Source organism: Aythya marila (genome assembly GCF_965140915.1).
Source record: "Aythya marila genome assembly, chromosome: 2".
NCBI lineage: Eukaryota > Metazoa > Chordata > Aves > Anseriformes > Anatidae > Aythya > Aythya marila.
In genome coordinates, this window is record NC_139043.1 from 135,736,451 (window position 1) to 135,762,704 (window position 26,254).

Consider the following 26,254-nt stretch of genomic DNA (forward strand, 5'->3'; position numbering starts at 1 on the left):
AGTAGGAAAGAACATTTAGGGGGGTTCAGTAGGGGGATTCGTGTGAACCTTCGGTATCCACCATACATTGGTTTTCATCAAGATTGTTCAAGGTTACATATTTATATAAGAAAACAAAATAATTCATATTTAGGTGCAATCAGTAATTCCAGTATGAAAAAGCACCATGTCACAAAACAGTTTACAATACAAAATTCTTCAAAATCTAACATTTAAAAACAATATTTGTTCAACAGTAATAACAATACAGTAAAAAAATTCTTATTTCCCTTCAAACAATACTGCTTATATATTTTGGCACTGAAAAAGAAACTATCACAAATGCGCCTTTTTAACCACACGATGCTGTTTTGTGAGTGTCTATAGAACAAGGAAAAACATGCTTTTGAAGTCAGTCATTTTGTCAGGTGCAGGCTGAACTGCTTTCTCCTTTAAAAAGGAAAAAAATATATATATTTATATGAAAAAAATTAAATTGGTAAGCTGCAGCATGTCTTGCCTCTTGGCCCAGGATGGGAGAAGCATCTCTCTCAGAGTCTGTTGCGGCGGCCCTGCCTGAAGGGCTGGGTGCAAGCCCCTCTGCCCCCACCACGCCTGACCAGAAATGCAGATCTGAGCCCCCCAGATGCCCCAAATTTGGATGGACCCCAAATTCTTACTACATTAAACACCCCAATAGGATTCTAACCCCATACTTGCAGCTCAGGCTAATACTTCCTTCTTGGATAATGTGTCATTATGTTTCAATTTTAGTTAAATTTTTTTCAAGTCACTTGTGCAAAGTGTCTTAAAACGTGAACCCAGTACATTTGTCCCACTAGAGCCCGAAAAGGCAAATAAAGCAGAGGGTCTCACATCAGCCCGGCTGCAGCCTGCGGTGGTGGGGCTGGCCAAAGTGTGTGATCTGGATGCTTGAGTCTGAGAGAGAGAGCATGACAGAAGAACAGACTTTTGGGGGAAGAATGAGCTCAGAACTGACCCCTATGGAAATGAGAAGGCGGGCACTACACTCCATGTCGAACAACGGCGCCTGTGTGCAGCTACGACGGCCCTTGGAAAGGCTGATCCTAGTGAACATGCAGTCCTTGGTGCTAGCTCTAAAAGCTGAACAAGAACAAAACAAAAAAAAAATAAATTGTTTTAAATAGTTTTTACATCTTACATCAAAGATGCCACTACGAGAACACAATAGTATCACACGTTAATTAGTACAGTCTTCAAAATGCAAACCGACGCTGGTAAGACTTCCATACATTCTGCATATCATATGTACAGAAGAGAAGAGCTTCTCGAGAGGAGAGGACAGTCAGAGAGAGAGAATTTCCTTTTTTTTTTTTTTCTTTTTTTTCTTTTTTTCTGAGTTGCATAATACAAATACATTATCAGCATAAGAAAACTTGACTCCAACACCAAAAATTCGAGGAAGGTCCTAGCTGGGAGCTCATAGCGTGCTGCTGAGGGGCACAAAACACAGACACAGCCCTCCGCCAGGCTCTGTCCCCTCTCGTGAGCTGGTCGTCTGCTCTCCTTGCGCAGGGTGGGTTTCGCACGTCGCTGCGGGTACATGTTCCTACAGCACGCAGCGGCACAGAGACAGATCCCGAGAGCTGCCCGCGGCCTTTCTGAAGGCAAAACCACTCTGGAAGTCCTCTCGGGTGGGTGCTGCCTGGTGAGAACTGGCCGGAGACTCAGAATATCACCACAGGAGATCACAACAGAAGTGGGGAGAAAAATTAACACATCACAATAGCTACAGGCAAGCACACGCGGGACACTAACAATTCGAGACAGCCATAAGAAAACTATGCAGACCAAATTCATGTAATTCGTAGTTGTCCCTCTCCTTTCCGAGTTGCAAAAAGTCTTTCTTAGGATATGTAGGTTTGCTTACCAAGCATTCGTCTAGAGAGGTATCTCCTTTTGCCAAGACACAGAATATGCTGAACGCCGTGCTGCTGCATTTAGTCTGCCCGTGGTAGCTTATTGAAAATTAGGTTTGGTTCCTCTACTTTACGCTGCGACGCAGAGACAGCCTGGGAGCAGTGGTGAGAAAGCTCTCTGTGGTCATGGACTTCAGAGGGAATGGGGCACATGGATCCCTTCAGCTTTCGGCCGTGGGTTATTTCAATTTGTTAGCCTCCACAGCACCAGAAACATTTGCCCAAATTCACACAAACACACCTATAACTAGTTAATTCTGCACGTATTCTGTCACCGACTGGGGCATATTTGTAAATCAAAGGTATGAAGTGCTTCTGTCAGAAGATGCTCGTAAAGGTCACCTCGGGTTCAAGAGCAAATTAGCACTGAATACACAGATATAAACTACAGGACTGCGTGGATGGAAATGAAGAGAGCAAGTGGAAGAAGTAAGGGTATTGAAATGCAACTCTGTCTCCTTGCAGGAAATATGCAGACAGAAATAATCCCTAACCTGCTTAAGCACTTCATTTTTCCTAGGCACAGCGAGCCCACCTCGCTCGTAATTGCTCTGGCAGATCTGCTTTTGGGTTCACTGAGACTTCTCCTAGCATGTGAGCTACACGACGTGCAGGGCTGAATCTGGGAGGATCTAAAACAAATAAATCAAGAACACAACTAAACCATGAGTGAGGAAATGAAACAGAAAATGCCACAGAAACATGATCCTGTAGGGCATTCAAAAGGCTAACACAGCAAAATGTCTTTAGTAAGCTTCCTCCGATCTTTATCAAATTGAAACTCTGTTTTTTTGGTTTTTGTGGTGGTTTTGTTTTCTTTTGTTTTCTTTCAGATACTAATAAAAAACTAGTTGGTTGCCCCGAAAATGGGAATAAGCTACTGACAGGAAATGAAAAGGTGCTGGTGGCAAGGAGCTCCGGGTTCTCTCCCAATTAATCTCCCCTCCGAGTGCAGCCAATTAACGGCACAAACTGTGATTAGAATTTAAGAAGATTTCCTCAGGTGGGTCTACTAATCGCCACCATCCTGTTCAGGGGAGGGAACATGAGGCCAGCCCTGAGGAGAGAACCAGAGGTCGCACCCTTGACGCGTGCCTTTGACAGGCAGCAGGAAGAGTTTGTGCCCGACATCACTCCACTCTGCCACAATTACCTCTCGGACCACAGCACCAGGATGCTCCAGGCAGCATCAGGCTGAATAGGAAGATGCTGTTCCTGCCTGGGAGAAATCAGGACTCCATGGGATAAGCCGCAGGAGTGGAGAGCAGTCACCGGTTGGGTTCAGACTGCGGCGTGTCAGCAAACACACACGCACGATAATGGAGACCACATTGTTCCAGGGGTTCAGCACGTTCCTGAAATGTTTAACGCTGCCACTGCTGAAAACAGTAAATAAATAGTGGGGCTGGCAAGGTACACGCTGGAGGGCCGAGGGCTGGGAAGCAAATCAGAAGCTGTTCCACCTACATGCGTCCAGCCTGGCTCCTCCAGATGTCACAGGCCTGGGGTTTTTTATTTGTTCACAGGGAGAGGGTGGGGATGGCAGCTAAAAGAGGGGAGGGAAGCCTTGGGGAGCCCAGCACCCTGAGCCCTGGGAAGGGGAGAACGCCTTTGGGATCAGATCAGGGCAAGAGGGGAAGATCTGAGACATCTCTCAGCTGCGGAGCGAGCAAACACAGCGGAGAGGGTGGCCACCGCGTGCTTCAGATGAACATCTTTGTGGCCATACCCCAAACCCCAGTTTTAGCACGTGGTGACCCAGGGCAACACAGCCACAGAGATCCCACGGGCTGGAAGGATGAAAAGGAGCTGCTCTGTAATTGCTAACAGGGAGCTTCGCCGTGGGGATTCAGACCCTGGTCTGAAGGCAGCGATGTGCCTCACTGTTTTTCATTCTTCTTGTCCTTTCACTCCGTTCGCCACAACCCAAGCTCTTTCTTGCCTTGCTCATTGTGCATTAGCCAGCATTTTACAGGTGATATCTTAATCCCAGCTATACATAATAAAATAAGGTGACCTGTGGGAGCCATGAGGAAATCCAATCTGTGCATTCCTGGCCTTTCTGGCTGTTTCTGGTTAAGGTATGGAGAGCATATCTGAAAAGCTTTTTCCCTCATCCTGTGAAAATCCCCATCCCTGAAACAACGATTAGCTCACGTGGACGTCTGAAACCAACAGCAGCAAAAGCCAGCCTGGAGCAAGGGATGCTGCTGAGACCCTCAGAGCAGCCAGAGGTGGTTTCTGCAAGGGATGAAGATGCTCATCATGCTTTGCCCACAGCTACACTTGGAGCCGAACCAGCAGCTCCCCGGGGAGCATATGGCATTTCCCAACTGGGGTACGGTGAGCAGCTCTGCAAGGGGGAGCAGAGCTGCTTCTGCAGCTGCACATTCGTGCTAAAGGTATTTTAAAGAGCTTTTTGCCAGCAATGCTCTGCCTGGATGTGCAGAGCAGAGCTACCCAGTTAGGAGATACCATTTCTGTGCTAGTCTTACATTGTTCTGTGGGCCTGGCACGTCGCTGCCTCGTGTCTTATCTGCCTGGTGCACGAATCAAAAACTCCTCTTGGAGCTCTGCTCAGCTGCCTGCTGCTTGCCAAACTCCTCCATGTCTCTGAGCATGGCTCTGCCCGTGGTACCAGGGAAACCGACTTCCCCCACTTCCAGGCTCCTACGTGAGATCACACCCAGCATGACAGAGCAATGAACACATCCGAATATTTGTGCAAAAGACAGATAAAATGTCCTTCTCCACTGGTCTCACACCAGAGACCCCCTGGACACATGAAACCGAGAGAGAACCATGAGAAGGACAAAAAGAGGAGCTGGTGTGCCGGGTGTTCAGGACAGGTCTCGTCCAGCCCTCCTCAGCTTGTTTTGCTTTGTGTCCCTGCACCAGGCCACAAAAACAAACCATTTTGGAGAAAGCCTCCTTTACCCTGCTATGATTCTGCATCTTCATGGGTGTTGCTAAAAGAAAAAAAAAAAAAGACACTTTTATAACAGTGGGGACAGCTGCGCTCACTGCGGTGCAGGGGGCTCCCTCCCACTGCCGCGTGTCCCCGGGGACCTGCCACTTGTCACTGTGTCCCCCCGCTCACATGTACCGGGCATCATACGGCCACGGCCACGTTCTCATCTCGGCTTATGCCGCGGATTAGGGCTCAGCAGCAGCTACCACAGCTCACCCAGTTTCCATGAGTCAGCCGAGCCCGGGTTCAGCTCATGGGGACAGATATTAATCTTGGGGACCTGGGGATGTGTGAGCTTGTCTTGTGCCCCTGGGCGCTTCTGCTGCACGCAGACCACTTCCAGCCACAGAATTTGCATACTTCTGGCTCCGTGTTTTAAGCAGCAGTGTCCTGAAAAGGCGGAGGTCATGCTTTCTAGCAGAGAACAACAAAGGACAAAATGCCACAGCAATAAGGTAAAAATCCTAAAAGCTCCTAGGAGGAACAGCACAGCCCCATTATCTCAGGAACACTCCCTGCTGTGAACTCGCAGGATTCCGAATCACGTCGAAACATAGATCTTTTTTCATCCCCTCTCAAGCCATAAGAGCTCACAACACACACACGCTGTTCTTACAAGGGTTGTGCTCCTCTTTCCCTTCCCAAAGCACTGCCAAACAAAGACGGCAAAGAGCACCAGCCACAGACATCACTTGGCATCTTCTGGCCCAGAATTTCGCAAGCTATGTGGATCCGGTCTGCGTGCTGGATGTGCTCATTAATTCGTCTGGATAATAACTGAGTGAAGGTTACTTTTCCCACCAGCAAGTACTATTAGAGGATGTATCTGCGAAATTGAGAGGTGACATGCAAGAGCATGTGCTGTCTGCCAGCCTTCCTGTACGGAAATATTTCTAATTGATCTCTTCAAAGTGCCTAACTTGCTGCGTAATTTTATACCAGAGAGGTCAGTCATTTTGTTTTCAGAAGGTTTATGCAATGACTGCAAATGCTAACAGTAGCAAAGCAGAAAAACACAATCCAGCATTCAATGCTTCAGTTCTGCTGCTCTGAGGTCTGCAGATGCTCCCATAACCAGCCCAGCTAGGGCTCACTTTCAAAGCACACGCAGAGGCAGAGGCAGAAAAGGATAGTTAATAATTTAAAACAACACCAGTCGTCAGCGGTAGGCAGGTAAAAGAGTAACCTGCGTTCACTCTGTAAATGTTTATACAACACTTTTATCTGCAGCTATGTCCTCTGCAGCTGGGGGCTAGCTCTTATTCTTTCAGATCTCATGAGCTGTGGAAAGAATTACATCTCCTCTGGCCTGGGGTCACGTCGCAGGTTGTGTTTTCCAGCACGTGTCGGACAGCATTAACACGTGAAACCCTGAAACTACCGAGTAAAAACAAGCTAAAGTTAGGTGCTGGGCCAGAAATGCCTTGTAAAACTAAACAGAGATGGAATGCAGATGCTTAAATAAAAGGTGACGTCTTAAAAGTCTTAGTCACGTGCAAAAAGTCTCAGTCACAACAGCAAAAGGAAGATGGGACCAGAGGAAGCCTTCACATCCATCCCCAATAAGTGCCATAAGTGCCAGCTTTTATAGGTCTGGGCTCTACAGGAGGGCAGGCACAGGCTCTCCTTGGCAGGTCCGAGCTGTGCACAGGATGCCTGCTGGAGGTTAGGGAGAAATAGCGGACAGACTGGAAAAATCAGTGCAAAATTTGCCCGCATGCTTGTAAGAGCTGAGAGCACGAAGTACTGCGAGCTGTTCACGTCTGTGCTCGGGCCTCTCCTGCTTTCTCACTCTCCCCCACACACCTCTGCTCAGGATTTTAATTAATTTCACAGGAATAAATCATCAGTTGGCTTTCTGTGATCATTTGAGACAAAAGTGTGCGCCTGAAGATTTTTATTATGTGCAATTAGCCACTCGAGATCGTTTTAGTACAACTGATTAACAATGTTATTTTTAATTTATTTTTATTTTATTTTAATAGGCTTTGCATATCAAACCTGGCAAAGCAAATGGTAATGAGAAATTAAGTCTAGGGTTCTTTTTTCTCTCTTAATTATCGTACACGCTAGCTAGTGTTCAACAAAAAAATTATTCACACTCGGCTCCTTTTTCATGACTTCTAATTAGTACTTAGTTAATCATCATCTGCGAAGCAGACTTATTTCACTCCTGTTTATTTTAAATTAAGGCTACCGGGGGATTAGCATCTACAAGGCCACTTGACAAAGCGCCAGCCTCGCCTGCCAGGCACAGGTCGTCCTGCCGAGCCCACTGCCCGCCCGGACACCTCGCCAGGGGGATCACTGAGCAGCCTGCAGCTAACGACAGATTAATGCCAATTTAGCCAGCGTAATGCCTCCTGCCACCAAAAGCCTTTCTGTCGCCGCAGCGCTCGTACAGGTACCGAGCAATCCCACGCCTGCACCCCAGCTTTGGACTCAGCGCCTCTGGCCAAAAGGACGGAGGTTTTTGGGTTTTTGCAGCGGCAAATTTCAGAAGTCCTGCGTCTAGGCGAAAAGATAAACATTCAACATTTCTCTGGGAGCTGATCTTTTTTTTTTTTTTTTTCCTTTTAATTTTTATATATATAAATATACCGTAAAGCGTACCATTTCCTTGTTTCAGTACAGACTTTTGAGCTTTACTAAAATAAAGGAAATATAAATGCTACAACGTTATGCTTAAAACAAGGTTTGATGACGGCCTTCCCCCTCGGAGCAGGCCCAGAAATTGCGTCAGCTACGTGGAGAGAGACAAAAACACCCCCAAAACTTCGTACTGTACAAGAGCATTCAAAAGAGCTGGTTTGCCTCAGTTTTAGCTGCTTACAGGTGTGCATCATTTCCTTGGCTCAATGCCCACTCTCCTTCATAGAAACTATTTTATTACTAACCTGAAAACTTCACATTCAACACGTGTCTCCCTTAAATTCATCATCAATACCCAGTTTTTCAACATCCGTGCCTGCTTTTGCTGACCCCAAATGGCAAGAGGTATCATCAGTTGTGGATTTGGGGATCAGGACGGCAAACTGCTGGATTTTCAGATAAAGCCGTGTGAAACCAACCACTGTAAACCAAGTAAAAGCTGTTGATTTTTTCCTTTTCTTTTCTTGAAAATGTTCACAGCATTGAAACAAGGAGGTGTAGGAGCAGGGGTGCGGATGGTGCAGCCCTCACCGGTTGCGTACGATCGTCATCCTCTCTCTGAGCTTCACTGGTGCCTCCTGGACAGGAGAGGAGGTCCCAGGTGAGTCCTGCCCCACCACAACCCTTTTGCTTCAATCTCTGCTACACTTTCAGGTCCTCTGGGTGAATGCTCTGCTACTAAAGCAGCAACCTCAGACCTATCGGTATGTCTTGCTGCCAAGGGTTTTGTTGTTGGTTTTCTCTTTCTCAACGCGTACTTTCCAAAACAGACACATTAAAAACAAAAAAAAAAATTAAAAAAATCTTCAAAATAATGATAACACCACAATATCTGTTTAAAACAGTACTGCCCGTGCTCTGGACACATTGTTAAGAGCAATTCAGCATTCGTATAATTAATCCACGACAAAAGAAGCTATAAGATGCCACAAAAGAAGGCATAATTGGCCATACAGAGGCAACACTACCATGAATGTTGTTTGGCAAGGGGGGAAAAAAAAAAAAAAAGCAGATACATAATTCATCCAAAGACTGGGTTCAGAACTGCCCGGCACTGCTGGGGTCGCACTGCAGGAGTCGGACTATTGACGGGTCGCTCTTGGCGCCTCGGATGAACTCTTCCAGAGAGAGCTTTCCTGGAAAAGAGACACGTCGGCTTAGCGCGGTGGGTCTGCACAGCTGCTGAGCCTGCAGGCACGTGTGGTGGAAGGAAACTGGCAGGGGGTAAGGAAAATCCCTGGGGGTGCAATGGCAGACAGAGGGGCCCTTCCTCGGGGTGCTGGTTTGGAGGAAGGATGGCTTGGGGTTGGTGGCCACAGGGCAGCACTTTCTGTGGGTGCCAGAAGGTGCTGTGGTTCCTGCTCCCTTTCCTTAAGGAAAAGAAAAAGGTGTGGTGTCCCAAAATCATCCTACAGAGAGGTAGGGATGAGCTAAGGCGAAATGTACAAGCCCTGGTTATGGCTGAGGTGGGACCCTGGATAGACCTCCTTTCAAAGAAGAGGCCACAGACACATTGATTTTTCCCATGGTTCAACAATTTCCTGAGGTTTTATGGGGATAAGAGTTATTTTGGCAGAAGTTTGGGGTGGTTTTTCTTGTTTGCCTTCAACAACAACCCTTCCAGGTGGGAGCAGACAACACAGGCACGGGCTTTTAAAAACCTAAAATCCAGGCAAATCTATACCCTGCTCCTCAGTGGAAAATATTGGGTGTTTACTAAGAGAAAACCATCTCCCACTGCGAAGTTAATGAACCGACAGGAAAAGAAATAGAATTTGAGAGGAAAACAAAAAAACAGGCTGTGGGTTCCTGAGCGGTGTTTCTGAGTACTGCACCCCTCTGAGCCCTGCCGGCTGGCGAGGAGGGACCACGGGCACCGTGGCTTGGCCCAGGGGGCCGGAGGAGGAGCGGTGAGTCCGAGGGGACACCCGGCACCTGGAGGGAGCCTACCGTCACGGTTGGTGTCCATCTGACGGAAGATCTTCTCTGTCCTCTTCTCCGGTGTTGACTCATCCTCCGGCATCTTCATGACAGAAGAAACCATCTTATAGATTGCCTGTGTGATACGAGAGCGGCAAAGAGCTGGTAAGAAACACGTTATCTCAGTGTGTTAGGGGTATGGTTATCTCCTGGTGACCACAAGAGGCAGAAAATCTCCCCAGAGCATCGTCTGGGATCTGCTCTGCAGACGCTGAGGGGAGTGGGTGGCAGCAGTACATGCAGCTGCCCTCTTCAGTGGGACACTCGTTTAGAAAATAATGTGTTGCCTTATTTAGTCACAGCTGAACACAATCTGGGCTTGTACTGAGCTTACATTTTCCATTATGAAAACAGTCTTTGGATGAATTTATCACTTGAACTGCACTTAGGCACCAGCAGCTCCCGGGACGTGGGGAGCAGAAGGACCACCGAGGTCTCGTCCCATGTTGAAGCTCACCTCAGTTTCAGCCACCTGGGCTCCATCCTCACCTCTCCTGTCCTTCTCCCCACCCTGTGTGCACCCATCTGCCTTCTCCCTGCTCGGCTGGCACCCTGCCCGTGAGAGCAGTGACTCATCCCTGCCTTTGCCAAGGCTCACAGATAAAGAAGGCTTGACCAACAACGAGGTGGCCTTCTCCTTGTGTGCCTCCACAGCTAAAAAAGCACCATTCATAATTCGTTCCACAGGGAGCAGATGTCCTGGTCCTGCACAGCACGGCTGTCACTCATCCTCACTCTTTGCACAGACAAATCCATTAGTCCTGCACGATCCCAGCTGCCCTAAAAGAGAGGTAACTTTAACTTTAAAACATAAAAGAGCGATGACCACTTCTTTGCTTCGCCTTGCCCTGGAGGCTGGGTCCTCCTGCAGGATCCAGATGGCTCACTGTGGCTCCCCCTCCCCACTTTCCACCCATGAAAGCACTCTGCCTGGCACACCACAGTCTTTTGGCCCAGGGACAGCCCCAGGACCATGACAGCTTGGGCTCACCAGCTGGAGGACGCTGCTGAGCAGCACGGACATTTTACACACAGCCATTGCCTCGGCCATCCCACTGCCTTCTCCTCTGTCAGCAGAGCCAGCTCACCTTTCAGTCTGCCTGGCGTTTAAATAACATCAAGCATGACACCCCGAGAAAGGCATTTGTCTGTTTAATGAAATATTTATCACTTAGGCTCAGCGCAGCCGAGCATCTGCTCCCTCAGTTTTGTCACCAAGGCTGAGGCCACAGATTCCCTGGTCTTCCCTCTGCTGAGTCTGTAACTCTGGTGGTAGACCCTAGTGGGAGAATATTTCAGCATGGACAATGGCTGGATGAATGGGAACATGGTGGGTACCCTTTTAATCATCATTATTTTGAGTTGCAGTGCGGGGATGCCCAAAGGCTCCCAAGGGATTTAGGGTGCCAGAGTAAGAGCCTCAGTAGCTGCTGTCCATACAGTCTTGATCATCTGATGGCCAGGAGGACAGAAGAAGAGATGAAGAAGCAGGCAAATGAACACTGGGGGCAGGGGAAGAGAAAAAAAGGAGATGGCAAGCAGTGATAAGTTGTACCCGCCTCGTCCTGATCAGCATGCAAGGCTCACGGGGATCCGAGCAGCGAGGAGGCTCATAAACCTGCCACTGTGTAAGCATCTTAAGCTGTCTGGCTTTTGTCTGGGGGAGGAAGAGAGGTGGAGGGGTCATTGCCTCCCTCGGGGCGAGAGGATGGCAGAGTCTCTATTGAAAGTGTGGGAGGAATGCCCCGGCCCCGCAGCGCAGCCGTGTTTACTCTGATCAAAGCAACCATAGTAAGAATATGCAGATTTTAAGGACAAAAATAAATAAATAAATAAATAAAGCTCTTCAAGATGACTTCATCCTACAGGGTCCTTTTCACAGAGGCATGTGAAGCGAATAACAGATGAGATATTCTAGGAAAGCCAGATGGGAATAACATAGTGAGCGTTCCTTTCATGCTGAAAATGGTTACTCTGGACAAATTCTTCTGCCCTTACTCAGAAGCTCAGTGGGAAGTTTTCCCAAAATGAAAAACAGCTCAAACTGATTCAGGATCTTGGGATTTGCCCTGTGTTAATTCAGTGCAGCTACACAGGGCTCTTGATTGTGGGTTTGAAAGGGTGAGCTCTGAAGGAAGCTGGTCCCTTGCAGTGGTCCCATGGAGCCGGGCTGTGCTCACCTTGGGTTGTGTAACCTGGGACCGAAAGGCAGCTGGGGCTCTGCTCCACATGGAGCAAAGGCCTTGGCCTCACCATGCTGGGGTGGAAAGCCAGTGGGGGCATTAAGCAACCTGAAAAAAAAAAATTGCTTTCCTCTCAGCCCAAATGGGATTTTTGATGCTGCCTCTACGGAGAGCCGTATCAGCTTCTGCTTCTTCCCATAGCAGCTTCTGTTTCTTCCTGTCTTACAAATAAGCTAGCCCAGCAAGTGAAATGGATGTCCTCTTGTTCCTATTAAAATAAAAGTGTTACTCTCATCTCTTGGCTAAGTGCTCTTAAGGTGCCTTATGATTCCACGGTGTGAAAAAATGTGCCCCTAGAACAAGGCTCCCGTCTTTTATTTGAAGGCTTGTTTCAAGAGACTCTTGCCAAGTATGTCCCACTTCATCCAGGGGAGCAAACACAAACCTTCTAGCCAGCTATTTTTTGAGTGGTCTGGGCTATTTAGATTATGGGTAAACATCTGAGAGATGTGAAAAGCATTTCTAGAGCAGGAGGACCTGCGGCAAGGCCTGCCTATGAAACCCCTTCCCACAGTACTTGCAGATGTGCTGTGCATGGTAGTAGCGCCACAATGGCTTCACGAAGCTGTTCTGGACCATTCATAGTGACATAGGTGGCACAAAGCAAGGAAATTCAAGTAGCCATCAGCATAACAGGGAAAATGGCTGCAGAGAAATGGCTGTAAAAGCACAAGGAAAAGCAGACTGAGAAAGAAGAGAAGGGTGGCTCACTTCTCTTCCCCATTATTTCAGGTGCAGTAAATTCTGGGCACCCTGGAAGTGTAATGGGGGTGGCATTTTTTGAAGTGAATCTATGACTTTTAGACTGATTGCATTTCTTTTAGCATCCATTTTGATGTATTGTCGCATGCAAGAATCCAGATGAAAACAGTAAATCCTGCTATAGCAACATGCAAATGTATGCTAGATAAGGGACTTGTAATAGGTTCCTCTGAGACATGTATCAGAGATATTAGAGTTCTGTTTTTCACTATCAGTGGCTTAGGGTACCCAGGAAGACATCTGATGCAGAATCCTGTCTTTCCATATTAAAGAATAATCATCTTTTGTTAATGAAAGTGATAGTTGCTAGCTGCTTTCTCGTAAGTCTGATCACCGTGTATCAAAGGTATCTTGATAAAGCACAAAAGGTGCTCCTTTACGTGTTTCATTTATCAGCTGAAGGTGCTTCCAGAGACCGTGCAGCAAATCCTACCCAACAGGGAGGAGCTGGGGCTGGCCCATGCAATTCGGGAACATCAGCATGACCGTGAAAACTGGAAGAAGAGATCAGGGTGAGATCTACAAATCAACTGCCTCATGAAAGGGGTAGCTTTCCTGACTGTTCATGTACAGAAATGTCTAATGAAAGACTGGCCCCCAGGAGGCTTTAGGTTGGAGGTACAGGTGGACAAAACATCACCCTGAACGTACCCTTCTGCTGCAGCTTCGTTTCTTGATGGCAGCATGGTTGTGAAAGACAACAATACAACTTGGTACCAACGTGAGGACGAAGGAGAGCAAGCATTTCAGCCTCTAAACATCCTAGTGAGCAGATCCGTGGGAAATGGGAAAAGCTGCCAGTTCTGCTGGCCCTAGTTTGGATCGCTGCAGAGATCCCAGCCACTGATGTTCTCATTAAATTTGACTCAAACACATTTGTGGGCTTGTCCTTTGTGTTTGTAAACCTTCTGATCTTGGGGGTTTATGCTGCCGTCGAGCACTCAGGCCTTCCCGAAATACTTGTCAGCAGGAAGTGGTCCTGCAGTCTTTGAGGCGCCTTCTCCTGAGGAACAGACACTTGCTTGGGCTGGGCTCCCCTGTCTTTGTTTTGTGCTTTTTGTTGGTTCTTTGGGGATTCTCTTTGTGTTTTATGGTTGGTTGTTTGGTTTGTCTTTTTTTTTTTTTTTTTCATAAGGAGAAATACAGCCAGGAAAACAATAACTGGCAGCCTGTTTACCCTGCCTGGGGGAGTGGAAGATTTGTAAGGAACAGAGCATCTTCTAATGCAAATATTCCATGGAGTCTGCCGTGACACTCAGACAGGGAGGTGTCTGCAGCTCAGCGCAGTCCTGCTTCTTAACCCAGATACAAGAATGCAAAATAAAGCCTGAAAGAGAGCTCAACAACCCTGCATTTGCAGCAGAGACATGTATCTGCTCTTACCAAAGCAGAGTGAGTGCTGGTGTTTGTTACTGTTTGGAGGACACAGAAGTGCCCTGACAAAAAGACAAGGGCACCATGCATTAAACTGATTCCATACAGGCAGCTTGCCATCATGGACTGTAATTTGTATGCATTCCTTTCACTTCATGTCCAGCACAAATATAAATCTGAATAATACAGTGCATAGCTAGCATGGCAACCCCCCCATGAAATAAAAAATCTTGATAACCGGCTTTTTTTTTTTTTTTTCTTTTTTCTTGTATGGTGCTGCCTTTCACAGACTCAAGCTGTGTAAATACACTACTGTACCAAAAATGTTTTAAAGCTTTCAGTAGAGTGATGTGCCTCGAGGCTGAAAACATGTTAGAGGAAGACAAAATGAGGTGGGACTCCTACTAACAGCACAAGGAAATGCATCCAAAGAAGCTGCGAAGGGAATCATCATCTATCCAGATAAGGTTTATCTATACTGGCAAGTTAATATGAAGATAGCTAGCATGGCATTAAGTATGCAGACATTGCTGGAGTTAGACAGGCAGATATGTTTTAAAATATGTGAGCTGGTTTTTAATAGTAAAGTGGTTTCAAAGTAAATTTCTTGTAGAGGGAGCCTGCCTTCCTTAAAAGTAGAAAACCTGGTTAATCTAAGATACTTGGTTCAACTGTAATTAACTGTAATTCCTTGACAGTGATTTCCCAGAGGACAGAACCACATTGATCATCATGCTAGCTGCTGTGCTTCAGCCCAGCAGAGCTCCTGGAGGAGAGCTTTCCATGCAGCACGTTGCTCAGAAAAAAAAAACCTACACTGGATATCAAACGCAATAGTATGGATTGCTACAAAACCCCCAAATTTCCTTATGCCAAAGGAAATAACATTTTATATTCGAGCACTAGACAGATAAACTAGAACATAACCTCCCAGATGCTGCCAGAGCTTTCCACTCAGTTCTCATTGTGGCATCTCTCCGTGCTTTGTCTGGAACGAGGGAGGCGAAGGGGTGCCTCTGAGCAGCACGTACCTGCACGATTTCCAGCATCTCTGACTTGCTGATGTAGCCGTTCCCGTCGAGGTCGTACATGCTGAATGCCCACTTCAACTTCTGCTCCAGTTTGCCTCTCGACGTTACGCTCAAGGCTATGATGAATTCTCTGAAATCTATTGTTCCATCTCCGTTGGCGTCAAAAGTGCGGAATACATGTTCCGCAAACTTAGAAGCGTCCCCATAAGGGAAAAAGTTCCCATATATTTTTTTAAACTCTTCCATAGATAAGTGTCCACTTGGACAGTCTCTCAAGAAGCCTTTGTACCACTCCTGGATCTCGTGTTCTGTAAAGTCTGTACTTTCTAGCAAATCTTGCATGACTTCAGGGCGTAGCTTGCTGTTTTGCTTTCCCATATTGGTGTCAAAATATTACCTGCAGAGGAAAAACAACTTCATTTAAATTATAGTAATTAATAATGTTTGTAAATATTAATAACAATTAGCTTGGAGGCAGTAGAAGGACTGGGTGTTGGAGTTTTCTGATGATAGTTCACACTTGGGAAGCAACCAAAACTTTGGGATATGTACCCTACTACAAGAATAATCTGAAAAAACTAGCAAGACTAACTTAACGTTATTTACATTACCTTTTCACAGTCTGGAGAACTGTAATTATGTTGAATTTATCCCACTTTCCTTTTTACATCACAAAGTAAGCAGTAGGCCGTGTGCTGCGGCACAGCCTCCAGCCAGGGCACCCAAATAACTCAGGGACCTCACCCGAAGAAGCTAACATATTTTATAACCCTGGTTGAAACCAGGTTGCTGCAGAAGGTTACATTTGCTTGGTCCTACTTCAAAATGGGATCAGAGTGCATCTGCAGCATGCATTGAAACCAGGAACTCCACTTCTAGTCACATCTTTATAGCCAGAGTCAGTCAGAGCAACCCATAAATTGCCTCTTCTGTTTGGCAGGGACCAATTCTCATTTCAATTCAAATGCAGATTAAATCTGGCAAGATTTTATCAATGGTGGATTCCCCCACCCCAAACTAAAAATGTTTTTTTTTTTTTTTTTTTTTTTTTTTTAAATTCTCCTTGTAGCTATAAATTGGAGCTATAACTGAGCAATAGTGAGCTGGGTGGTCATGGCTTTTAGAAAAAAAAATACCCAGACAACAAAACTGGAAATTCATTTCACTTAACAATTAAGAAATATTCTTGGAAGCAGCTTTTATCTCCGCTGTTTCAGTTAAATCACCCTAGCTCTGTTTTATTTAAGGCAAGTTGCTACATATCACATTGTGCAGCAGATTTGCTAACGATTGATGCCCTTTGGGTTTTAGGTTTAGGGGTGTGAGTGCATTGGCTCCAAAAGCCCGCATCATCAGTTTTACTGGAAGCTTAGCATTATACCTGAGTTGTGGGAAGCTGTGCTTTATCGACAGAAACCTTCCTGAGAATTTATCATGGGAATGACAGTCACCACTAAAATCTGATGTATGGACAACTTCAGCAGAATTGCAAAATAATTTATACAAGACTCCCACGCTGTTGTCAGAACAGAGTCTTCAAGTTGCAGAGATGGATTTATGAATTATATCTAGTGTGGCAAATGAACATCCAGTAAAATGTTCTTTCTAGATCATGGTAATACTTTAAATAGAGAAAAAAATAAAAAAAAAATGAGGAAGAAATTGAGGCTCCCTCTGACTGACTGGTGAGAAGCTGAACTTCTCACAAGGTGAATTTGAACCCCCCCAGGAATAAGAAGACTGCCTTAAAATCTCCTGTGTTCTTGAACCACAACAACCCAAAAGCTGTATTGCTCAAAGGTAAAATGGGGGGATCCATCCTAGATCTGGCCGTGCTTCACAGGATCCATGGCTGGCTGGTAGCCAGATGTCTCATCTGAACTGCTGCCCTGATGGAGATGAAGATCCCCTGCCCACAGGGAGGATGACAGGGTTGAGAGGGGGAGCTTCTGCATCTCATGGACATTTCAGGACCCTGGATGATTACCTTAATCCAAATGATGTCTTTTCCCCCCATAGCATCTCTAAAACACTCAGAAAGTGGAAGATACAACCTCAAAGGTATTTTTTTTCTGCTGCCTTTCCTCCTGACGAAAGCCTAGTGTGTGGTTTATAAGTCATCCAAGCTCTTAATACCCTGAAAATGGCAAAAATGTCCCTGTTCTATAGGCCCTTTCCAACAGCTGCCGAGGCAGCTGAGGGTTGCGTTGCCTTCAGCTGGCATTGGATGAGGTCCACAATAAACAAGCCGGGGGTGAGCTGAGCGAATGGACCACATGAGAAGGGTTTAGGCTAAGAGGAACGGCAGGAGCAGGCTCTGCCAGCAGGACACTAAAGCACCTGGGCAAAGTGAAGTGGTGAGGCTTGGTTTCAAGCGGCACCAGTTTAACAAAAAGCAAGGAGCACAGTCCCCAGAGCTTTTAGCAGCTCCCCACGCCCACGGCCTGCCACTGCTCCATAGCCCCGGGGCTTTTCAGAGGGTGAGAGGGGGAAGGGAAGGTCTCTGAATCACGCACAAGCCAGCTGCAGTAGGAGGGAGCTGGCATTAGCAATATAATCCCTTGCCTCCTTTTAATACCTCAAACATCAGAAAATGCAAAACTCAGCCTGTGCACTTCCACAGTCTTACGAAAAACAAAATCGTGGGGTAGCATGAAGTCTCTGGCCTTCATGGGGCAGCCAAAGGTGATGTGCTTCAGTCCAAAAAATGGTGCATTTATAGCTGCACATGGCTGCAGGTGCAACATATTTTTACCAAGTAATAAAAAAACAAAACAAACAAACAAACAAAAAACCAACAAAGAATAACAGAACAGCTTTTGTTCTTTGCCTTTTGTTGGTAACAGCAAAACATCAGAACGAGAAAAATCTGTTTTCCAGGCACAAAGGGAGAACCAATCGTACGTGGCTTGCAGAAAGGGGATGAGAGTCATAGCCACCGTGATTCCAGGCAACACAGTCAAAAGCTGTGGTATTATTCCTGAGTACACTTGTGCTGAATATGTATCATGGTCTTTGCCCTCCAAATTGCTCATTATTAATAGCCGGTGTTCTAGGAACAATAACGATGGGATTTATTGTGCCCATTCTATCAACAACAGACCAAAATGCTTTTGCAGTCCAAGTACAGAAAATCCTTGAGGACACTTGAAGATCCTTATAATCACTTCATACGCTGCTGCCTGCCTCTTCAGGACAGATTGGATTATGGACAGAGTACAGTGAGCTAAGAGTCTTTCAGTTAGCAATGGCAGCAATAAATACAAAGGATGAAATAAAATTGGATCTTATCTCAGGCCTTTTTTCCACAATTTATCACCTCTTGTAGATCTTTCAGAATTATAATAAATTGATAGACATTATAATAGAGCAAATAAGTAGTGAATGGCAATGACAATTGTGAAGTAAAACATTGACAATTCTGAAAAATAATGGCTGGAAGTATACAAAAAAAAAAGAGAAATTATTTTTTAATGATTAAGTTTAATTACATTTCTGCACCAGTTTCTTCCTGTAATACAATGGTGCTGGACATAATGTACGTGAATGGCTTCTTCTGTGGGTCAACATGACATACAAAAATATTAATGTCTTATTTCTGAGGAAAATATTGTTTGGTAAAAGAAGGTGTTGTTGATGCCTTTATGGCTTGAAGAGTCCATACCATTTCAGCCAACAGAAGATAGAAGATGGTAAAGGGAAGTGTCACTGCTGTGTGGTTGCCATGGGAAGAATTTGTTTGCTGGTTATTGTAGGAAATGTCATAGGGGATGCTCCATAAATCAAATATTTAGAGCTAGATCTAATCAGGCCTAAGAGTGGAGTTTTGCAGATGGGACTGAAGGCAGAGCTTGTTGGCAGACAGCACGCCGTAGCAATTCTATGAGAATAAATAAATGAAACAGTGACCGGCTCCTGCTGGGCTGCCTTTCCCTGGGACGCAGACGGGACAGCAGCACTGCTCCAGCCTTCTCCTCAGGCAGAGAGACCTGGTGGAGTGGAAGGCAACCAGCCTTCTCCTGCACCATGTCCCCAGACAGCGTGTGCAGTTATCACCTTTATCTGAAACCTCACGATAAAGCAACCGTATCGCCTGTCCCCTAGGGACCTGCCTGCTGACACCACGGCAGCCCGGGACACGCAGCTAATCCATCACCATCATGTATGTGAATACAATGGAAGCATCTGAACATATTTCTTTAAAATAAATAAATATATATATTTCTGTCTGTAACATAAGCAACTGCTAGCAACACATTTCTAACAACGGCTGTGGTGTGGGATGCACGAAGGGTATTGTATATTCAAATGCTTACAAGATCTGTTGCCCTTTTACCTTGACACCCATCATATAAAGACATTATTTTATTTTATTTTTTTTTCTCCCCAGTTCCTGGAGGAACTGCTGAGAAAAAGTACAATGAAAAAAAGAGCACTTGTCCAGGGAGAAGTGTTGCTCTGAAAATGGAAAATGTATAATGTTGGGCAGGTTGTAGCTAGCTTGTTGAAAGCATTTGAAAGATGTAAAGAACCAGTGGAGACACAAGTCCTGCCCAATATATTTCCAATGGGGACAGCGAGACAAATCACACCATAGACTTGTCTGTAGAGACAATCTCTGTCAAAATGAAGGCAGACCACTACCATCCTGCTCGACCAGCAGCATGGCTCTGCAATGTTACAGAAAGCAAGGACGAACCATCTCTTTGTTTGTCTTCGGAAGCTGCCACTTCTTGGTTTATTATACACACAGTCTGATCTGTTTCCAAGAAAAAATCCACTTACGGGACGATGCTGTCTTTACGTTTCTAACACCTAATTTGAGAACTTCCTTGAGAATAGCGGTGGTGGTATTTCGCTCTCTGCCAGGCAGCCGAAGCAGCTCCTGCCAGCAGCTGGAACGAGCTGAGAGCTGAGTGGGATAAAAGCATCACTCTGCAACAGCTTTCCTGCCCTACCCACTGACAGTCATCTCCTGCCACTGCATGCCAGCCTCCACGGCACAGCTCATTTCCCTGGCCTTCTCCTTCTGCAGCTCCAGAGACACCCGTGGCTGCTCCTCATCAGTGCCCTAACACACTGAGAAGGAGTGCCTGGTCACAGAAATCAGGGCCCCTGAGAGTACTTTCTGGTAGAAAAGCTGGGTTTCCTTGTTAAGGTTGGTTATTTCTTTAGGCTGTAATGCTGCTAACCACTGTACAAACTGCAGTGAGACAGTTCAAAGCAGCAGCTACCTAAAATTACACATTTTCTTTGTATCTCTGTGTACTGCTTCCCATAGCAGGAATGCTGATGTTGGTGTGGGCTGATAACCCATGTGGGCCCAACAGTAGGTGGGCAAGGCATGGATTTTCATTGTGGGTCGTCCAGGGGAGGTGGCGTGTCCTCGTCACCTTGTAGCTCTCCAGTGAGGCCTGGGTTGTCCAGGGAAGGTGGCGTGTCCAGTGACCTCTGCAGTCCCCAGGCCCAGGAGGCCGTGGACATACACTGAGCTCCTTGGAGCTCCTGATGCTCATGGGATGTCATGGTTTTGGTCAGAGCATCGGGCAGAACAACTTCTCCAGTTGCTCAGCTCCCTGTCTTGTCAGGAGGTTTTTCTTCTCAGCTCTACAGAAACCTGCAGGCTCTTGGAAGCAGCCACCTTGCTTCCTTCTGGCCATTTCTAGTTCGTTTTCAGAAGTTCATTTGAGTAACCAGCATGGTGGTGCTTGCCAGGGAAGGCTTTTATTTAATTTTTTTAAAGCAGCAGCTCAGAACATATTTTTGAAAGGAAACCAAACATTAAAAAATCACACAGGGACTTAGAAAAACACATGCAGAGTAAAATTTTCAGCCTAGCCACCCTCAGTTTTTCTGATTTTATTGGCAAATGGCAAAAAAAAAAAAAAAAAAAGGATAAAATTCACCAGCAAGATTCATTTAAAAAATCTGACATTCTCTTATGAATATTCAGAAGGAAGAGCAGTAAACAGCTTTGCAGTGCAGTGTAACAAGTGCACAATGCCTGAAACATACTCTACAGAGTAAAACTTTGTGCTTCTCCAGCCGCCTCAGAGGGGAGCCTTCCCCTGAAGAAAGTGCCCCTAATTTCCCCTTTGACTTGTTCCTTGCTTTCCTGGTACAGCGCCCGGGAGAAATGAAGGATAAGAAGTAAAAGCAAAACCTTTATAGCTTCGTGCTTGAAACGGGGTGGGCTGCCCAAGGAGGAGCAGCTGCACGGGGTTCATGCGTTTTGAACTTGGAGGCGCTTATGGGTATTGAACATCAAAAGCCCAGGCTCTTATCCCTGCAGATTTACCCTGGCAGAGAAATGCTACAGCTGCTCCACGTTGTCTCCCATTTCTCTTTATCATAATTCCTTTGTGCATTTTAGCAGTGAGAGCTGGAATAGGAGTGGAGGAGAGAAAAAGGAACAGAAAGGCACTGCCCAGCCAATAAATGCTGATGCATTACTACCAAGGTCTTCAGCATCAGTGGTAGATGTTAGCTAACTGCCCAAAACTCATCATGGTACTCTCGGCAATGTTCATGGGTTAGGCTGGAATCATTTTGTGACCAGCAAGCAATGCTGTGGACCTGAGCATTCACCGGGTTGATGCCCTTATGCCTCCTTCAACTGCAGCATCTTCAGCCTGCAGAGCCTCTGGAGAAGGTCTCTGCTTCCAGGCTGTTTCCTGCAAGGCTGAGTGTGTGCTACAGGAAAATATGACTAGGCACGAGTATTCCTGGTATTGGAGTCAGGGGAAAAGACCACGTTATGCAGATTTGCACAGAGTAGCATATAGTGCATTAATTACTCTTGTATTTGCAGTCAGTCACTCTTTCCATTTAAAGCCCTGCATTCAGGACTTCACAGAGCTCGCCTGTGAAACCATGCTAATTGAAACTTGATGTACATCTACCCCATGGGCCCTGTCTGCTCCATCTCCGCCCACCAGATTTTGGTTGCTGGGGGACATTCATCAGGCCTGCTCTTCAGCTACCGGCAGTCAGTGACTTGCTGCTGCACAGCGAGCACGGTCATAGCACACGGGATGGGGTCACTCCCCTTGGCACAAAATCTCCACCAGCTCAAGAGCAGCTCAACGAGAGCTCTTTAGGAAAGAGCTTTCTCCTTAATTAAGGTATAGCCTCTGTCTTCACACAGGTGCAGACAGGCAGTGAAGGCTGTGAGGAGAGGGACTACTGGAACTACACGTAAAGCAATCAATCTTCCCAAACCCTACAGTGGCCCTCCAAGGTGTAAACAGTGGGCTTCGGCACTCCGCTTCCCTGTGAACGTGGTGGGAGTCTGGCCCTCCAGACTTGCTCAGTGCCTGGGCTTTGTCCAAAATACGTTGGAAAGTGAGGAGGGACCCATCACTCTATGAGCAGTGTGAAAAATAATGCAGTAAGTGCTAGTTAGTCATCCCCCCGGGCCGCCCAGCACAGGCTTCACCCACCCAGAACAGCTTGAAAGTAATGTTTTCTCTGCTTAGTGAGAAATAAGGAGATAAGATAGCAGAAAGCAGGCAAAAGGGGAAGAACTCGCACACATTTTAAGCCCTCTTCCCAAGATCCCAAAGGGTCTCACCATTTCATTTCTCCCTCATTCTTTAAGAACTCACTACAACAAAAACAACAAGTTGCACATGATTTTTTTTGGTTAATTGTTACTATTTTATAGAGAGTTGAGGAACAACAGTTTGCCATAGGTCTTGTAGAACAACAATAACAACAACCCCAAAACATTTTTTTTTCCCATTCATCCTACGTAGAACCATCTAAGGTCTTTAAAATGATTAACTCTTTGTCTTGGCAGACTTGAGATGACTCTTTTGTGAATTAGATACACATTCATATATATTTGATTTTTCAAACTGTACAGACAGAGCATTTTTATAGAAGTATGTTTAATTTTGCCTAATATTTTAAGATAAAGGATAGCAGAGACTTTGCTACTGCAGTACATGAGGACATCCATCCTTACAAGGATGCTTTTCCAGCTTTTGCTGCATTCAACTGTCTCATTAAGCACAGCATTTATAAACACTGGTGTTGAACTAGCTGCAGGGGAGCTGACAAAATCTCTCAGCCCATTCCAACTGGGGGTGACTTTATCTAGCAGCATTCGTTCAAAAGGAGACCCTATATCAAGATCCAAATGGCCAACATTTTCTACAGTGATTTTGTCTTCTGAGACCAGCTCAGGAGCATGAAGTGTCTTTGTTTAACAATCCCTTTCAGGACCATGTTTTCTAAAATGCTTGAGGTCACATTGTTCAACTGCTCAGCACCCACAATTTAATTCAGGCTTCTCAAAAGAAACTCATCTTCCATTTGGGCACCTGCATAATAGGCAGCTTCTCAAATTCTCCAGGATTTTATCCCAGAAAATCACACCATTTATTTTGGTACCTAACAAGGGCCTGAGTGCTTTAGAAAAGCCAACCTTCCTACATGTCTGCCTCACCGTAATTTGTCTTTATCCTGATACTCACAGCTCAAGCTATGTCAAACACAGTTTATTCTCCTCTCTTCTAAAGTGCTTCTCTCCATTGTGTAAGGCACTCATGGGTAGTAACATAATCCTCCCCAATGCACCCAAGCAGACCAGTCATTGGATTCATCTAGCAGCAACTTTATCAGGTTTCTAATCTGTCCTACATCTTGTTCAGTCCCTTTATGTAACCATATATGCAATACCTTGGTGGAAGGTAGTGGAAACTAAAGCAGAAAGCTACTGTTGCACAAAGTAACATGAGAAGCTGATGTGAATTCATGATCTTGATTTTTTTTTTTTAATCTTTGTAAATAAATAGCATGTGACTCCCAAAGAGTGACATTTGTGCTTACTCTGCCCTTAAAAAAATTGCTAACAGATGGTCTTCTATCCCACAGCAGAGACTTGGTGTTGACAGATAAAATGAAAGCATGATATTGAAAAAAACTGAGCCATTAACTGGCAAACTAGATATTCATAAAGATGTTCCTGTGATGGGAAAAGGAATGATGGTGGAGGTTTCCACCTGGAGAGCAACCATGAGGTTTTGTTCCATAGTGAAGAAATTTAGTGGAACTTTCTCAGGGAAAGTCAGCAACAGGAGAATGGGAGTAGGAGGCTTTGGCAGTCAGGACCAGAATCTTAAGAGATGGAAACAAGATGCTCCAAGTTAATGTTGAAGTTTACAAGTTCATGAATATGAAAGCCCATGCCAGGGATGACTTGTCCAGCACCTAGTGCTGTCAAGTGTTCCTGAACTCAACAGACTTAAGTAAGAGATGACATTTATAACTAAAGGAATCTTGTAGGAATTGTAATAATTTTCAAGAACAGTTTTCAAATAAAATTTTTTAACTGCAGAGAAAACATTATTTTTTTTTTTCATTGTGCATGTCTTTTCTAAGAATTTTTATATCCCTTTATTAACAGGATGATCCTCTGAGCAGCACTGGGGGAACATTTTTTCCAGTAGAATCCATTTACATCAAATAATGCAGCTTAGTTGAAATCTAAATGTTTAATGGAAATGTGTCACATTCAGGAAAATAAATTCTGGAAAAATGTCAGAATTAATCATTTCATTTATCAACTTTACATTTCCTTTTAACAAAGTGTAAAGTTTCAATGTGACTTTATCTTACTATTAATTTTTTGACACTCATTTTAGATGTTAATTTTACTATTACAATGGTTTTGACATTATTGAGAAAACAATTTATTACCAGTGCAATGAAATAACTCAGTGTTTCCAAATCATTTTTAACTTCCATCCCACCGGGAAATTTTGATGTTTTGTTCCGATTTGTAGTGAAAATAAATATAAATGTCAAAGTTTCCTGTGGAATGGGAATTTCAGATTCTAACCAGCTCTAATCAACAACAAAGCCATCTGCTTTGTATTAATGACTTAGGGCAGTATGTAGCTCTGCAGAACAGGGTGATATTCTGCTGCTCAGCATAGCTCATGGAAGTCAATGACATATGGTGAGTTTCTAGCTCCTAGTTGTCTAGGGGAGTTTTAGGCTAGCCACTTTTATTCTCCATTCTGCATTGCCAAATTCAAGGAATTCATCATTCAAACCCAAGATTTTCCTGTGAATGTCTGAGAAAATATCCTCCCAGTGACATATGGCACAGCCTACAGCCCCTGCATCTGAAGGGATCTTGTTTAAACAGCTAGAATGTTTTCCAAACTGCAATACAGCAAGCTACCTTCATTTTGCAATGGTTTTTATTCGAAAATTTAAATAAAATATTTGCTCCGTGATTATTTCCTATTTTTTTGAACATTACTAGGAAGAAAAATCTGTGTTTCGTAACTTCATTCAGATGAGTCATAATTTGAATTCTGTTTGAGAAGTCACATTGGCATGATGGACTTCAGCATCAACAAAATAAAGTAATATTTTTATTATTGTTTAAGGCAATGTCTGTTATTTTCCCCCAAAACTCTTCTCTGTTTTCCTAGATATATTCTTCATTCTGCAGATAAGGTATAGAAAAAAAACAAAACAAAACAAAACAACAACAAAAATAAACCAACCACACAATGCTAGTCCAGCAACCCAACCTAGTTGCTAAGTTCAGCCACAACCCCAGTTCATGAATTTTGCTATGTCCTCTGAAAAGTTCCCTGTCAACAAGAATGTAACTAGCTTTGCTGATGATTGTGTCTCTTTTTTTTTTTTTTCCCCTAATAATATGATGATAATTCGAGTCATATGATGATTTGAATTATCTTGACTTATATCATCAATAATATGATGATAATTCAAGGGGGATGTGGGATCTACTCAACCTGACCAGAATTAAAACCCCACCAGGAGTGAAGCATGGAGTATGTCCTTCACAGCCATCTCAGCATAAAGAAAACTGCCCGAGGTGTGAGGCCTCTGCTGCTCTTGCTGTCCATTTTTAGAGAAGCTCAGTGTCCATTTTTAGAAGGTAGTTAACATAACCTGTCCTTGAGAGAGGAGGACACTTCACTTAGATGCACTTAGATGCAGTTTGTCCTCTTCAGACACCTCATTCATTACACAAGCAATGGAAAGAGGGATGAGGTGAAGTTAGGTGGAGCTGGGCTTGTCTTTGTGGTATCTGGTTCTCCCCACTCCATCGGGCATGTGGTGGGTGACGTGGGATGGCTGGATCATGGGGCATTCAACTGGAGCTTAAATGCCCCCAAAATGGGGAGCCAGTGCTTTCTCTGGCACCCCCGAGCACCAGTTGTGTACTAACTTTTTGGGAAACTTATCTTGGGTATGATATCTAACGGTGCTAGAAGAAGACTTTGATTTGTGTTCATTTTGAAAGTCAGA

General features: G+C 45.0%; 1 protein-coding gene across 3 annotated transcripts in view; it reads right to left on the minus strand.

Annotated features, from left to right (window-relative positions):
• Window positions 1–26,254, minus strand: part of NCALD (neurocalcin delta) — a 50,016-nt gene continuing 23,762 nt past the window's right edge. For 2 of the 3 annotated variants that reach the window (XM_082752262.1, XM_082752263.1), the window contains exons 2-4: window positions 14,954–15,350; window positions 9,514–9,619; window positions 1–8,699 (exon numbers count right to left, since the gene is read on the minus strand). In XM_082752262.1, the coding sequence (XP_082608388.1) occupies window positions 8,602–8,699; window positions 9,514–9,619; window positions 14,954–15,331 (582 nt within the window). In that variant the 5' untranslated portion in view covers window positions 15,332–15,350 and the 3' untranslated portion in view covers window positions 1–8,601. The remainder of the gene's footprint in view (window positions 8,700–9,513; window positions 9,620–14,953; window positions 15,351–26,254) is intronic. The other variant, XM_082752264.1, reaches the window with a different exon arrangement.